Raw genomic sequence first — 14,353 nt, 5'->3', positions numbered from 1 at the left:
AACTGAACAAGATACAGGGTCAGCTAGAACAGTGGTTCTCACTCTGGCTGTATCTTAGAATCACCTGGGGATTATCCAGATGTAAATCACGTGGTAGTAAGTAAACACTAAATATAGGTACAGAAAGTTGTTATAAAGCTCTAGTGATGGAAAGAAGGCAGTGATCTGTCCTTTGCTTATAAAGCAAAAGGAAAAGAAAAAAACGAATTACCAGATTGCCCAGGCTCTACTCACAGAGATTCTGATTCATGTGATCTGTGTGGGGCCTGGGTATTAATATCGTTCATAAGCTTTTCAGCTGATTCTGGTGAGAAGCTAGGGTTGAAAACCAATGATAGAGAGAATGATTTTTTTCAGAAATAATGAGTGGAGAAACTAAAAATGTGTGTTGTGCTCATATTCTGGGAATCTTAGCCAAACTAAGGAGTCTGGGTTCTTATTTTCTAGACTGTTTCTGGCTAAAAGAAATACAATGCGAGCTGTATGTGTGCTCAAATGTAATTTTATATTTGGTCACATATACGATAACTACAGGTGAAGTTTATTTAACAGTAACTGTTATTTAAGTTTAACAATGAGAAACTGAAATAAGAAACAGGTGAAATTTATTTAATACTATATTTTATATCATCCAATATATCCAAAATATTATTTCAACATGTAATCAATATAAAACATTATTAATGTGGTATTTTATGCTCTTTCTTTGATTTTAAATCTTTGAAATTTGATGTGTATTTTTATGTTTATGACATATCTCAATTCGGACTAGCCATGTATTAAGTGTTCACTATGTGGTTCTAGACAATGAGGAACTATTCAGGGGGGTTTGGGAGGAAAAACTTTTTCTCTGCCTGCTTAAATTTAGCAGTAGGGGCCTGCAAATTAAACTGACAAAAGACAGATTAACAGGAGAAAAGTTGTAGAGTTTTTATTGATGTTAATGTTTTTACATGTACAGGGAGCTTCTCAGAAAAGATGTGAAAACTCAAAGAAGTGGTTAGACTCAGGCTTATATACCATTTTTTCTTTTTTTAAAGATAGAGTCTTGCTGTTGCCCAGGCTGGAGCACAGTGGTGTAATGATAGTGATCACAGTGAAGCTACACCTGGCTAATCTTTTAAACTTTTTGTAGTGATAGGATCTTGCTTTGCTGTCCAGGCTGGTCTTGGACTCCTGGCTTCAAGTGGTCCTTCTACCTTGGCCTCTCAATGTGTTGGGATTACAGATGTGAGCCACCCCGTCCAGTCTTACATACCTTTTTAATAAAGGAATATAAATTGTTGAGACGTGACTAGACAAAGGAAAGGGAATTTTGGCTTTTTCAGGTGGTAAGTTGTGGGAAAGTGACTAAGAAATGCATGGACAAATTCATGGAAGAAGGGGATTTTAATAAAGTCTGTTTGCACAGACTCATCTTGATATGACTTCCGGTCTCCAGGGATGAGTCCATCTCCTCCTCCTGGTACTGAGGAGCACTTTCACAAAGAGAAATTTATGCCTTGTTTTTAGGCATTTAAGGGGAGGGCAAAGAATTTTTCCTGCATCTGTTGATTCTCAGTTGCCTTCAGCTCAAAATAATCCTTATGCCAAAGTGGCATATTTTGGGTTGGCATATTCGAATCCCCTTCATGGGTGTTAAGCTTTATTTTGTGTGCTTCCCAAGGTGTACAGGCCTTCAAATCTTTAGCAGTTTAGCCTGGTATTTAGTTAATGGAGAAAGGTTAACATTGAGTGAGTATTTTATGTGTTGTTTCCTTTAGGTTGCTGATTAGGCAAATGGAAACTGGAGACTTTTTTTTTTTTTTTTTTTTTTTTACCACAGGCTATTGCTGGCAGCGGAAGTTAACATTTGGAAGCTTCTATCTTTAAACAAGTTCTTAGAGTTTTTAGAGGCTGAATGGTGGCATTATCTTTATTTTTTTCTGTAATTGACATAAAATCTGAATAGAAATTTACTATGTAGGTGAACATCTTCTTCAAAGGGACTGCTGTGGTTTCAGCCTGTGTCTGAGAGGGATGGTCTAGATTTGAGTGTCTAGATCTAGGCATTCTGACTTGCATGATTCTTGAGTATACAGAGCAATTCTGAAGTTATCTTGCATGAAGTGTACCTGAAGCCAGTATATCAGATATTCTCTGATTATGAATGTGTCAACTTTTATCTAGTTTTTTTTTAGTAACTTAATTTCCTCCTCTTCTGTAGGCATCTAGTTTTATAGGTGACTTAAGCTATGCCATTGCTGGGTTGATCTTTTTAGAATATAAAGCAAGTGCACAGTGGTCTGCAGAACTCCTGGTCATCAATTACCGAGGAGAACTTAGAAGTTACCTTGTAAGGTAAAAATGTACTTTGGGAAGCCATACTTGAAATATTATTTATTTCTCTGGTTTAATGTCAGATTTTGATATTTCTTTTTTTATCTTGGTGCCCTCCACCAAGCCTGGTTAATTTTTTGTAGTTTTAGTAGAGACAGGGTTTCATTGTGTTAGCCAGAATGGTCTCAATCTCCTGACCTTATTATCCGTCCACCTCGGCCTCCCAAAGTGCTGGGATTACAGGCCTGAACTACCCCGCCCGGCCTACTATGCCATTTTATATCAAGGGCTTGAACGTTTGCAGTTTTTGTTATCCTCTGAGCATCCTGAATCCAGTCCCCCAAGGATGCCTAGGAATGACTGTAGTATGTACTCTTTTGTCTAAGTCTTCCTTCATTCATCATATTTTGAGATTTATTCATATTTTTACATATATCACTAGTTTATTCCTTTTTATTGATGATTAGTATTTTATTGTATGAATAGCTCATGATTTTAAAAATCTGTTCTTCTATTGATAGAACCTTGTTTCCAGTTCTGGGCCACTGCAAATAATGCTGTTACAACCATTCTTGTACAAGTCTTTGTGGATATACATTTTCATTTCTCTTGGGTCATTATCTTCACGTGGGATTGCTGGGTCATAGGGGAGATGTAGTTTATTTTTATAAAAAACTACACTTTTTACCAGATGATTTTATCAGTTACCTTCTCATAACGTATCAGAGTTCTGGTTGTTTTATATCCTCAGCAATATTTGGTATTGTCTGTCTTTTAAATTCTAAATACTTTATTCGGTATTTAGTGATATTCATTGTGGTTTAATGGTATTTACTTCTTTCTTACCTTCTTAAATTTAGTGTTGGAACAAATCAGAGCTACCAAGAAAGTCACTGTTTCAGCTTCAGTAGTCATTATCCTCATGGAATCAACACAGCTATTTACCACCCTGGTCACAGGTAAGTAACCATTTGTTCTCATATTTAGTGGAATATTAGGTGGACATAGAAATGTTGGCATAGATTCAGATAGAATAAACTATATTTATTCAGATAGAATAAACTATTATGTAGATGATACTTATAGGTAAGACAAGAAGCTTGTATAGTATTTCATGATTTCAATGATTTTCCATTTTTATTTATTCATTTTTTCATTTGACAAGCATATATTGATTTCCTACTCTGTGCCACATACTGTTCCAGGTGCTTAGGGTATATCTTCCTCCTGGAACTTTTTGAGGGAATGACAGACAACAAACAATGAATATAAAGTATGCGAGGAGCTAAGTATTATGGGAAAAAATAATCAGAGATGGAGAGTGGAAGGCTGGGAGAGTAGGGTGCAAGTTCTAGTTTGAAATACGGTGGCCACATTACCCTCACTGAGGAAGTGACATTTGTGCAAAGACCTGCAGTAGGTAAGGGTATTAGTAGTTTTTAGGTATCTGGGAGAAGAGTATTCTATGCAGCAGGAATAGCCAGAGCAAAAGCCCTGAGTTGGAAGTGTGCTTGGCATTTTTAGGAACAGTAGTGAAGCTAGTTAGGCTGAAGCAGATTGTGATCCAGAGTAATAAGGTGAGGTCAAAGAGAACGCGGTGAGTGCTGAATCATGCAGGGCTTTGTATGCTATAGGAAGACCCACCTGGTAACTTCTTACTTGTTTATTCTCCTTGTAGTTAATAATTCTTTTTAATTTGCCATGTTTTGAAATGTACTTATCACAGACTTTCCCCTAAACTCACCTCCATAGTATAAACCTCCTTTTAGGTGTGCTGTTTGATCATCTTGAAGAGGTCTCAGAACTTTCTTCTGAGATCATGCAAGATCAGGTGCATTCAGTGTGGTATGGCCAGGGATGGAGATCTCAGAACTTTCTGATCTGCTCCAGTTTTGATTTAACACCTGCCACATAGCTATTGTCTTGGAATTTCACTTCACCGTTATGCAGAAGATTGCTTCCCTATTTCTCTCTGGTTGCATGACCTGTTCCTTAGATTTTTTTTTTTTTCTTTCTTGGTTTATTTAACTGTTTTGGTGGGTCACAACCTCCTGTAACTTCCTGAGAAATGGTACATGGGAAATACATTGTTTTGAAGCCCTGCATATCTGAAAATGGCTTCATTTTATCTTCATGCACTTAATTGATCATTTGACTGAATAGAATTGTAGGATGGAAATACTTTTTCTATAAAATTTTGAAGGTATTTTTCTATTTTCTTCTAGCTTCTAGTAGTGTTGCTCTTGAGAATGTCATCGTAGTATAAACCCCATGTTTCTTTCTTTCTCTGCTTTTTGTCTTCTTTCTCCCTGGAATGTAATATTTTCTTTTTTTCCCCCAGTGTTCTGAAATTTGACCATGTTATGACTTGGCATAGGTTTACTAATATCCACAGTGCTGGCCCTTCACTTTGGATAGTCAAAAATCTCACTTTTGAGAAAATTCTTTGAATTATTTCTTTGATTATTTCCTCTTCTTTTTTTTTTTTTTTTTAAATTCTCTGGGATTTCTGTTTTCTAGATGTAGGGTCTCCTAGAATGACCTTTAATTTTTTCCCTCTCTCCTTTCCCCCTTACTTTGTTTTTGTGGAAAAGAGAGAAGTAAAATATTATTTTAATTTTTTCTGTATAAATACATGTACTTACTGAAGAAAGTAGTTTGAAATACTTTTTGAGATCTTTTATAAATATAGTAAATTAGTGATACATATGATTTTATTTTGAAAAAATCTATATTCTGGTTAATTTTTGCCGATATGTTTCCTATATTATAAATTCTTTTGTGCTGCATCTCCTTTTTAAATTAGTTATCGTGATTTTAGATTTTATTGTTATATTTTTCACTTACAGAAGTTCTCTTTAGTTTTTTAAAAAATCTTTCTTAAAAAAAGACAAAAGGGAGTTGAAATGAATATTTAGTGAGTCGCAGGATGTTTTGAGGATTAAATATTCAGCACATGGTAGGTTTTCAGGAAATGATAGGTAAAGTTATTATTTAGTATTGAATAAATATAATACTTTTAACTTACTCCTTTTGATTTGTGTGGCTCTGTTTAAGAGTTAGTTGTTTATCCTTAAGAAATTTGATGATCAGTTTCAAAAATCTGGCTAACTAAAAAAATTTAAAAATTTAAAAATATTAATTTAATTTAAAAATTAAATATTTAATATTAAATTAAAAATTTAAAAATAATTTAAAAATATTAACAGTAGGTAATCTGAAATGATAATAGACTTCTGTTTTATTTTGGATATAGTTGAATGTTTATATGTGAAGTTAGAGGTCTTTACATTTTATAGTATTGAATGTAATCCTATATGCTGCAAATAATTACACAATTTATTACAACAAAACATTTTTGATTATAAAATAAACATATTACAATAATAAAATCATGCCATTTTGATTTTATTTTTGTCAAATTCTTATATAAAGACTGGCCTTTTAATATTTAATATGTTAGATCTTATATTTTCTGTGCCTAGCTTCACATTAAGTCTTGAATTTAAATCTTGCTATTAGAAATGGGATAGAATTTGTTTTGCTGTGACATGCTCAGTTCTTTATTGTGAATTTTGCCAAGCCTTGACAGTGCATATACAGTACCCATGGCACTCTGATTGCTAGTTTGATTTCTGTTGAGGGTGACCTCTTGTTTATGTTAACATTTACTTTGGGATCACATTTTATCGTTTAAGCAGGGTTTCCTCCTTTAAAGTCTTTTGGGTTTAGTTCAAGTTGATTTTTTGGTTTCATTTTATTTATTTATTTGAGAGAGGGTCTCACCCTGTCATCCATGCTGGAGTCCAGTGCATGATTTTGGCTTACTGCAGCCTCAACCTCCTGGGCTCAAACGATCCTCCCACTTCAGCCTCTCGAGTAGCTGGGACCACAGGCGAACGCCACCACACCTGGCTGTTGATTTTGGAGAGATAGGGTTTTGCCATGTTGCTCAGGCTGATCTTGCACTCCTGAGCTCAAGCAATCTACCCGCCTCAGTCTCCCAAAGTGCTGAGATTACGGGCATGGGTCACCACGCCCTGCTAATTTTGTTGTTTTAAAGTGTAGTTATTAATACCTCACTTTCTCAGCACATATATATACTTTTTGAATATGTTTCTTAAAAAGCGTGTATGTTCAGTTACAGAAGTTGTTGGTATTAGGATGATTGATGAGGTGGAAAGTCCATTCTATCTTTATCTGGCCTGCTTTCCGTGACCGTCTTTATTGTGGCTTGCCTTGTAGAATGCACCATGTTAGGGGTTAGGGGAGATGTGAAGATGGAGAGCAATTCTGACCTAAGATCTCATATTCTTAGGAAATAATATATATGTGTATTCATATATATATATATTTTTAAATTTTATTTATTTATTTTTTTTGAGATGGAGTCTCACTCTGTTGCCCAGGCTAAAGTGCAATGGTGTGATCTCAGCTCACTGCAACCTCTGCCTCCCTGGTTCAAGTGATTCTTCTGCCTTAGCCTCCTGAGTAGCTGGGATTACAGGCACTTGACATCAGGTCTGGCTAATTTTTGTATTTTTGTAGAGACTGGGTTTCACAATGTTGGCCAGGCTGGTCTCGAACTCCTGACCTCAGGTCATCCTCCCGCCTCGGACTCCCAGTGTTGGGATTACAGGCGTGAGCCATCACGCCCGGCCAGTGTATGCATATATTTTTTACTAATGTCTAAAATACATTTCTTTCTCTGAATGCTCTATGTGTGTGTGTGTGTATATATACATTTACATATCTAAACGTATATAATATATAAAAATGTATTTCACATATATTAAAATATATATTATATGTTTATTATATAAATATAAATATATTCATATTATTTATAAATAAGCGCCTTAAAGGGATGCAGATACAGTGAGGTGGGGGTCCAAATAAAGGAGCTACTACTTACTTGAAGGAGCAGGGAAGCATCGCAGGTAGCACTTGGACTTGTTTTGGTGAATGGATACAATCCAGATATGATGGACATTCTAGACAAAGTGACAATGTTAATAGTGGCAAGGGAAAAGAAGTCATGGTGTAGTTTTGGGAAATTGTAAGTGGTGTAGCTTGGCTGACACTGTAGAGTGTGTGTCTGAGGACAAGGGAGGTGATAGTGGTGGTAGGAGATAGGACATGGGAAGGGCAGGTCGAGGCCCATTAATTGGGAGTGATAAGAGGCAGCTTATTCTTTAGGGGACTCAAATTTTTGAGCTGAAGAAATACGATCATTTGTGGTTTGAGGAATGTTGATTCCATAGGGAGATACTAGAGGCTTGGTGACTCGTAGATGATCAGGTACTAGTTCACGCCACACGTGACAAGGACCTACTCGTTATCTTGTATATAACTGCTATTCTGTGTTTGTACCACAGTTTGGGCACTATTTAAATACAACATATTTTATTGTTAATTGTTTTCTATTTTGATGAATATATCCTTCTATAGTGTGAACATCTGCCCTCCAAAATCCATGTGTTGAAACTTAATGGCCAATGCGATGGCATTAAGAGGTGAGGCCTTTAAGACATGATGAGGCTGTTAGGACTCCTCCCTCATGAGTGTGTTTAAGGCCCTCATAGAAGAGGCTCCACGCGTTGTCTTCCCACCTTCTGCCATGTGAGGACACAGAGTTCCTCCCCTCTGGCAGATGCAGCAACAAGGTGCCGTTTTGGAAGTGGAGAGCAGCTCCCACCAGACAACCAACCTCACCACACCTTGTGAACTTCCCAGTCTTCAGAACTGTGAGAAAATAGGTTTCTGTTCTTCATAAATTACTCAGTCTCTCAGGAATTTTGTTATGGTAGTTCAAATAGTTGGACACATATCTCATATCTCCAATTAGACTATCAGATACTTGAAAGGAAGGAATATGTAGTATACACCTTTGTAAAAGTTGCAATGAATACTATATGAGCTCTGGCTCTGAGGGCACCTTGAATAAATAACTCTTATTTTTTGAGTAGAGAAGAAAATTTATGTTTCTTTTGACTTTTCCTTTTTTCTCCTTTTCCATTTTGTATTCTTCTTCATACCCCACATTTCTGTGTGTGTGTGTTTTTTTTTTTTCCTCTCGTCTCTTTTAAAAGAAGGGTATTTTATATCTTAATGCTGGACTGTTTTTGTTTGATTGTTTATTTCATACTGACTACTCCACTCTCTTCAGTTGTTACAAGAGTCAATATTTGATTTCTTTTTTCCTGGCATTATTTCAGGAAGGTAAGTGGGACTGTAGGATTGAAATGATCATACTGAATAGTTATTATGGGATAAATTTCCTTAAAGTCAGATTATACTTATTACTTTTAAGACGTTTACTTTTTGACTCAGGGTCTGAGCAATTTAGGGTATTTTTGAGGGACAGTCTCCATTTAAATAAGAATGTCTGGAAAGTTTGATATATTATCAAACCAAAGAAAGAGGGCCTTTTGTTGGTTGTACAATCATATACATCTCTTGGTGGCAGTCAGTTTGGAGATGGATGACTGCATTATTGTTTCTGAATGAAGATTGTTGTAAAGCAAGGAGCATGTGTAAGTGGCCTGTTGTATATGACGAAAATTTTGCTAGCTTGTTTGTATTTTCTATTATGTGGTCTTTTTTTTTTTTAAACGAAAGAAGCTGAAATATTTATCACTTTTTTTTTTTTTTTTTGAGACGGAGTCTTGCTCTGTCGCCCAGGCTGGAGTGCAGTGGCGGGGTCTCGGCTCACTGCAAGCTCCGCCTCCCGGGTTCACGCCATTCTCCTGCCTCAGCCTCCTGAGTAGCTGGGACCACAGGCGCCTGCCACCGCGCCCGGCTAATTTTTTTTTTGTATTTTTAGTAGAGACGGGGTTTCACTGTGGTCTCGATCTCCTGACCTTGTGATCCACTCACCTCGGCCTCCCAAAGTGCTGGGATTACAGGCGTGAGCCACTGCACCCGGCCTATTTATCACATTTTTATTTATTTTCCGTTATTCCAGTAATGTGGGCCTGTGATGTTTATCATCTACAAAGATTTTGTAAATGTGAAGAAAATCAGCCAGAGTTGAATTTCGATAAATTGGTAATATACAAACTCAGGGTTTTATGAAATTCATCGTTTTGTCTAATGTTGCGAGCATTGTTGAAGAAGAGAAACTGAGATGGTAAATTTGGTAATATGAAACAAAAATTAGTTGAGAAGCTTTGGGATAAGCTCTATGAATATGCTGATTTTGACTATTTTCTTTCTTACATATCCTAACTCACAGCCTAATGTATTTTATCCTTAAACACTCAGACTGTCTCATTCCAGTCTTGCTTCCTTTCTTCAACCTACCCCAACACCTCGCTGCCATCTTTTTTGTATTCTTAATGTTCTCTTTGCTCTGTTGGTTTTAGCAGAGATTACAGCCTAATTCTGGCTGAGAAGATTCTCTGATCTCTGCATTGTTAGACGAGATGGCATTAAGCTTTTTGTTCACGGTGGGTACTATGCTTGCTGCTGGAGATTTAAATGTAGTACCTGCCCTGTAGGAGTTTACACCCTATCTGTGAATCATACAGTCCCAAATAACACTTAATGAGTTAGGTTCAAATAGAACACTTTATGTATAGATTTTTAAGTGGCACTTACTGCTTTCAGTAGTATATAACTTTTTTATTTTTGTGATTTTGTTCCTATTTTTGTTTTCAATTTTGTTGAAAATTTTTATAAGCAACATCTGACGTGGTTTTGTATTTCCAACGTTTCCTTGATAGCTACAAAAAGGTAATTAGTGTTTGAAGGTAGCTACTTCTGGACTCTAATTTACATCTCAACAAAGTCAAAAGGCAGAGAACATACCTACTTTCTTGGGAGAAGCTGTGCTTTTTGAAAAGCCACTCATGTTCACATTCCTTGATGACCCTTTGACACTGATTTTCAGTATATAATTGATTGATTTTTACTAAATGTATAGAGTTATGCAACCACTACTACAGTTGGTTTTATATCTACAGAAAATTTTAAAACTATTTTTTAATGTAATAGAATGTGTACTGGAATAGGAGACAGGAGCCCTGAATTCTGTTCTTGGTTGTCCTACTTTCTAACTGTATAATCCCAAAGCAAGTCATTTACTCTTTCTTTACCACACTTTTCTGGCACTGTACTGGGCACAGACCACAGTTCTTTAAGCACCAAGGAGGGTCATTGTAGATTACTGTGTAGCATTTGACAGAGGAAAATTGTGGTGGAGAGTTTAACAGCAGGCATTGTGGAAAGATTCATTGTCAGGGATACCTGGCAGGCAACAGCAGGCTTCAGAGACAAAACTTACTTTTCCTGGGAGAACAAGTTTGAGTAAGACTTCAAAAATTAAATTGCTGGTATTGGGATGGAAATTGGGAATTTGGTTTCAGAACCTGGACATTCATTTAAATCTGGATAAAAAGTAGATGTGGAATAAACCATATAGGTAGATGCTGAATATATTGTGTTTTTGCAGTGGAGTTGCTTAAATCCACCCTAAGGATCGAGAGGGAATTAAATCTTCAGCTTATGTTCTTTAGCATCAGCTGTGGGTTGAGGGAAGGAAACAGGCAAGAACGTCCAAGAACTCTAAGTTAATTTATTCATTAGTACTTTTATTGACATTCTGTGCCAGGCCAATGACTCTTAACAAGGTACGGACAGCAGAATTACCTATTGAAAATTAAAAAAATTGCATACCTAGGTCCTACCCTCAAAGACTTGATCAGGTGTCCTCCCCTCCAGTTAAAAATCCTTGTGCTATAAGCTGTGGGAGATTTAATGGGATGAATGGGATATTGACTAGGATATGTTCCTTGCTTTGAAGTTGCCCTAATGAGGGATAGCAATAAATTTCATTTTAGTTGCTCTCTCCCTTCCATTGGTTGTAGCTGCCTAAAAAACTGGGCGAAGAAGTACTGTGAGGCCAGGCCTGGGCCTATAAGGAGCTAAGATTGACGGTTGACACAGGTGTAGAAGTAGCAGAACTGGATATCCATCTTCTCTTGTCTGTCTGCATGGGGTGAGCATGTGTATGCATGTGTGTTTATTCTGACTTCCTTGGAAGCCTACAACATGCCAGTCAGACCACTAAGGCACTTGTTGCAGGTAGGGGTGACAAACATGAGTAAAACACAAGTTCATGCCATCAAGATTTCATGCTCAGAGAGAAACAGTTTTCTCTTTAGCGAGGTTACTCTAATCCAGAAAACTTCAAAGACCCAGAAAACTGAATTTGTCAATGTGCAGAGAGGACATCACACTTAGGGGCTAACGTAGCTCAAAAGATTTATGTAAAGAAAAAAGCATCCGTGAGCCAATATAATACTTTATTTTGAAAACTATAAAATAGACCAGGAAACTTGTCTTGATAGACCTATGTGGGAATCCCAATTGTAATCAGAAGTTTGTTTAGTAAGCACAGACAGCAAAAGTAGTGTTATAGTATTGACATTTAGCTGCAGTACCTAGATTTTCCATGTCTACTGCAAGGAGAGCCTTACCAGTAGAACTTTATACTTAAATTCCTTTTGCCAAGAATCTTCTAATTGACACATGTATTTGTTCTTTATATGTATTCATAGCTAGATAATATTTGCATACATATATTTTACAAAACCACATATATGATGCTTATATGATGCTGCCAGCTCTCCCCCTACTCCTACCCCAGTTTGAACCGGGACATGTAATAAGTGCACACTATCTATATCATCACATTTACTCAAGAATATCTACCTTTGCAAAACCTGTGTGGGGCATCTTGCACCCCATATCACAGTTAGGAACCACTGCCATCATCTTGGCAGTCAGGAAGTCACTCCGTTTCAGGTATTATTTTATTTTTTCCATTCACCGTATATCTCCCAAATACGGCAACATGATGGCTTTACATTTTACATGCACAAATGTTTTTAATTTGTGTAAAAAATCTGTGGTGTCACAGAGTAGTGGTTATGATAAAGCACAGTTGTTTAGCTTTTATGTGCTAACTTTAAATAAATGAACAAATAAAAAGATGATGTAAATGATACCTTTAATATACCAAAAAATCATTTGAAAGAGGTATGCTAGCGTCTGAAGTTTGAGATATATTTCCTAGCTTTTTTTCACTGTTCACTACTAGTAGATAGAAATACAGTTTATTTATTTATTTATTTATTTGGAGACAGAATCTCGCTCTGTTCCCCAGGCTAGAGTGCAATGGCGTGATCTTGGCTCACTGCAACCTTTGTCTCCCAGGTTCAAGTGATTCTCCTGCCTCAGCTTCTTGAGTCGCTGGGATTACAGGCGTCTACCACCATACCCAGCTAATTTTTGTATGTTTAATAGAGACAGGATTTCACCATGTAGGCCAAGGTGGTCTCGAACTCCTAACCTCCGGTGATTCGCCCATCTTGGCCTCCCAAAGTGTTGGGATTACAGGCATGAGCCACTGCACCTGGCCTATAGAAATACAGTTTATTTTTGCACAGTCATTCCTTGGTATCTGTGGAGGCTGGGCTCTAGGACCCCTCCTGGATACCAAAATCCACAAATGCTCAAGTCCCTGATGTGAAATGGCGTAGTATTTGCATATAATCTATGCACATCCTCCTGTGTATTTCACGTCGTCTCTAGACTATGTATAATATCTCATCCAATGTAAGTGCTCTATAAATAGTTGTCATACTGTATTGTTTAGAGAATGACAAGAAAAAAAGTCTATACATGTTCAGTACAGATACAACCATCCCTTTTTTTCCTGAATATTTTTCATCTATGGTTGGTTGAATCCCCGTATGCAGAACCCATGGATGCGGAATGCTGCCTGTACAGCTGATCCTTGAACGACACAGGGTTCTACTGCATGGGTCCACTTACACACAGATTTTTTTCAATAAATATATTAGAAATGTTTTTTTGAAGATTGGCAACAACATGAAGAAACTTGCAGATGAACCACATACCTTGGAAGTATCAAAAATATTGAGAAAAAATTAGATATGTCATGAATGCATAAAATATATGCAGATATAATTCTATTTTATTACCATGTAATATACACAGATCTATTATAAAAAAATAACATTTATCAAAACTTACAGACCGTGTATGGCAACATTCACAGTCAAGAGAAATGTAAACAATCATAAAGATGTAGTGTTAAATAATAACTGCATAAAGTAGCTGTGGTAATACTGTACTATGGTAATAATTTTGTAGCCACCTGTTGCTGTTGCAGTGAGCTTGCGTTGCAAGTACCCACTTAAAATGTTGCAGGGTGCTAATCATCTCCAAGTGAGCAGTTAGTCTCCAGGAAATCGTGTATCACAGTAAAAAGTAATCTCTCGAGGTTCTCGTGTATTTTTCATAGTGTTTAGTGCGGTACTGTAAACCTTGAATAATGCCATGGGACCCATACGAAGTCCCACTAGTGATGCTGGAAGTGCTCCCGGGAAGCAGGGAGAAGTCACGACATGACAAGAAAAAGTTGAATCGCTCGATATGCGCCACAGGTTGAATCTACAGCTGTGGTGCGCACCCTTTCAGACAGATGATTGATCTTATAAACAGACTATGTAAACATACAGCATTGATAAATACAGTACAGTACTGCAAATGTATTTAATCTTAGGATTTTTTCTTAATAACATTTTCATTTCTTTAGCTTACTTTACTGTAAGAATACAGTATGTAATACCTATAAAATATGTGTTAATAGACTGTTTTTGTTATCAGTAAGGCTTGGGTCAACATTACCCTATTAGTAGTTAAATTTTGGGGCAGTCAAAAGTTATACATGGATTTTGCCTGCTTGGGGGCTGGCACCCGTAACCCTGTGGTATTCAGGGGTCAGCTGTGTATTGCTCCTACATTAAACTTGGTTATCAATTCTCATAGTATTTTAATGGAATCTTTTGGCCATATTTTTTCCCTTACCTATTCTATATATTTTTATAGGCAGCCTTATTCAGACCTAGTGGTTTTTAACTACTTAAATGCATATGTAATACCTTCTAAGTCTGCATCCCAGAAGGTACTCCTAGGCCACAAAGCTGCTTATTCACTCGCT

The 14,353-nt window shown here is 36.8% G+C and overlaps 1 protein-coding gene across 2 annotated transcripts in view; it reads left to right on the top strand.

Annotated features, from left to right (window-relative positions):
• Window positions 1-14,353, top strand: part of NBAS (neuroblastoma amplified sequence) — a 375,829-nt gene that overhangs the window by 21,986 nt on the left and 339,490 nt on the right. For both annotated transcript variants that reach the window (XR_003115238.1, XM_025353552.1), the window contains exons 8-9: window positions 2,207-2,340; window positions 3,180-3,278. Coding sequence is in view for 1 of the 2 variants with exons in the window: in XM_025353552.1 (XP_025209337.1) it covers window positions 2,207-2,340; window positions 3,180-3,278 (233 nt within the window). In the remaining variant the exon portion in view is untranslated. The remainder of the gene's footprint in view (window positions 1-2,206; window positions 2,341-3,179; window positions 3,279-14,353) is intronic.

Source organism: Theropithecus gelada, chromosome 13 (assembly GCF_003255815.1).
Source record: "Theropithecus gelada isolate Dixy chromosome 13, Tgel_1.0, whole genome shotgun sequence".
NCBI lineage: Eukaryota > Metazoa > Chordata > Mammalia > Primates > Cercopithecidae > Theropithecus > Theropithecus gelada.
The sequence above is the reverse complement of the archived record's forward strand: the minus strand, read 5'-3'. Positions and strand labels throughout refer to the sequence as shown.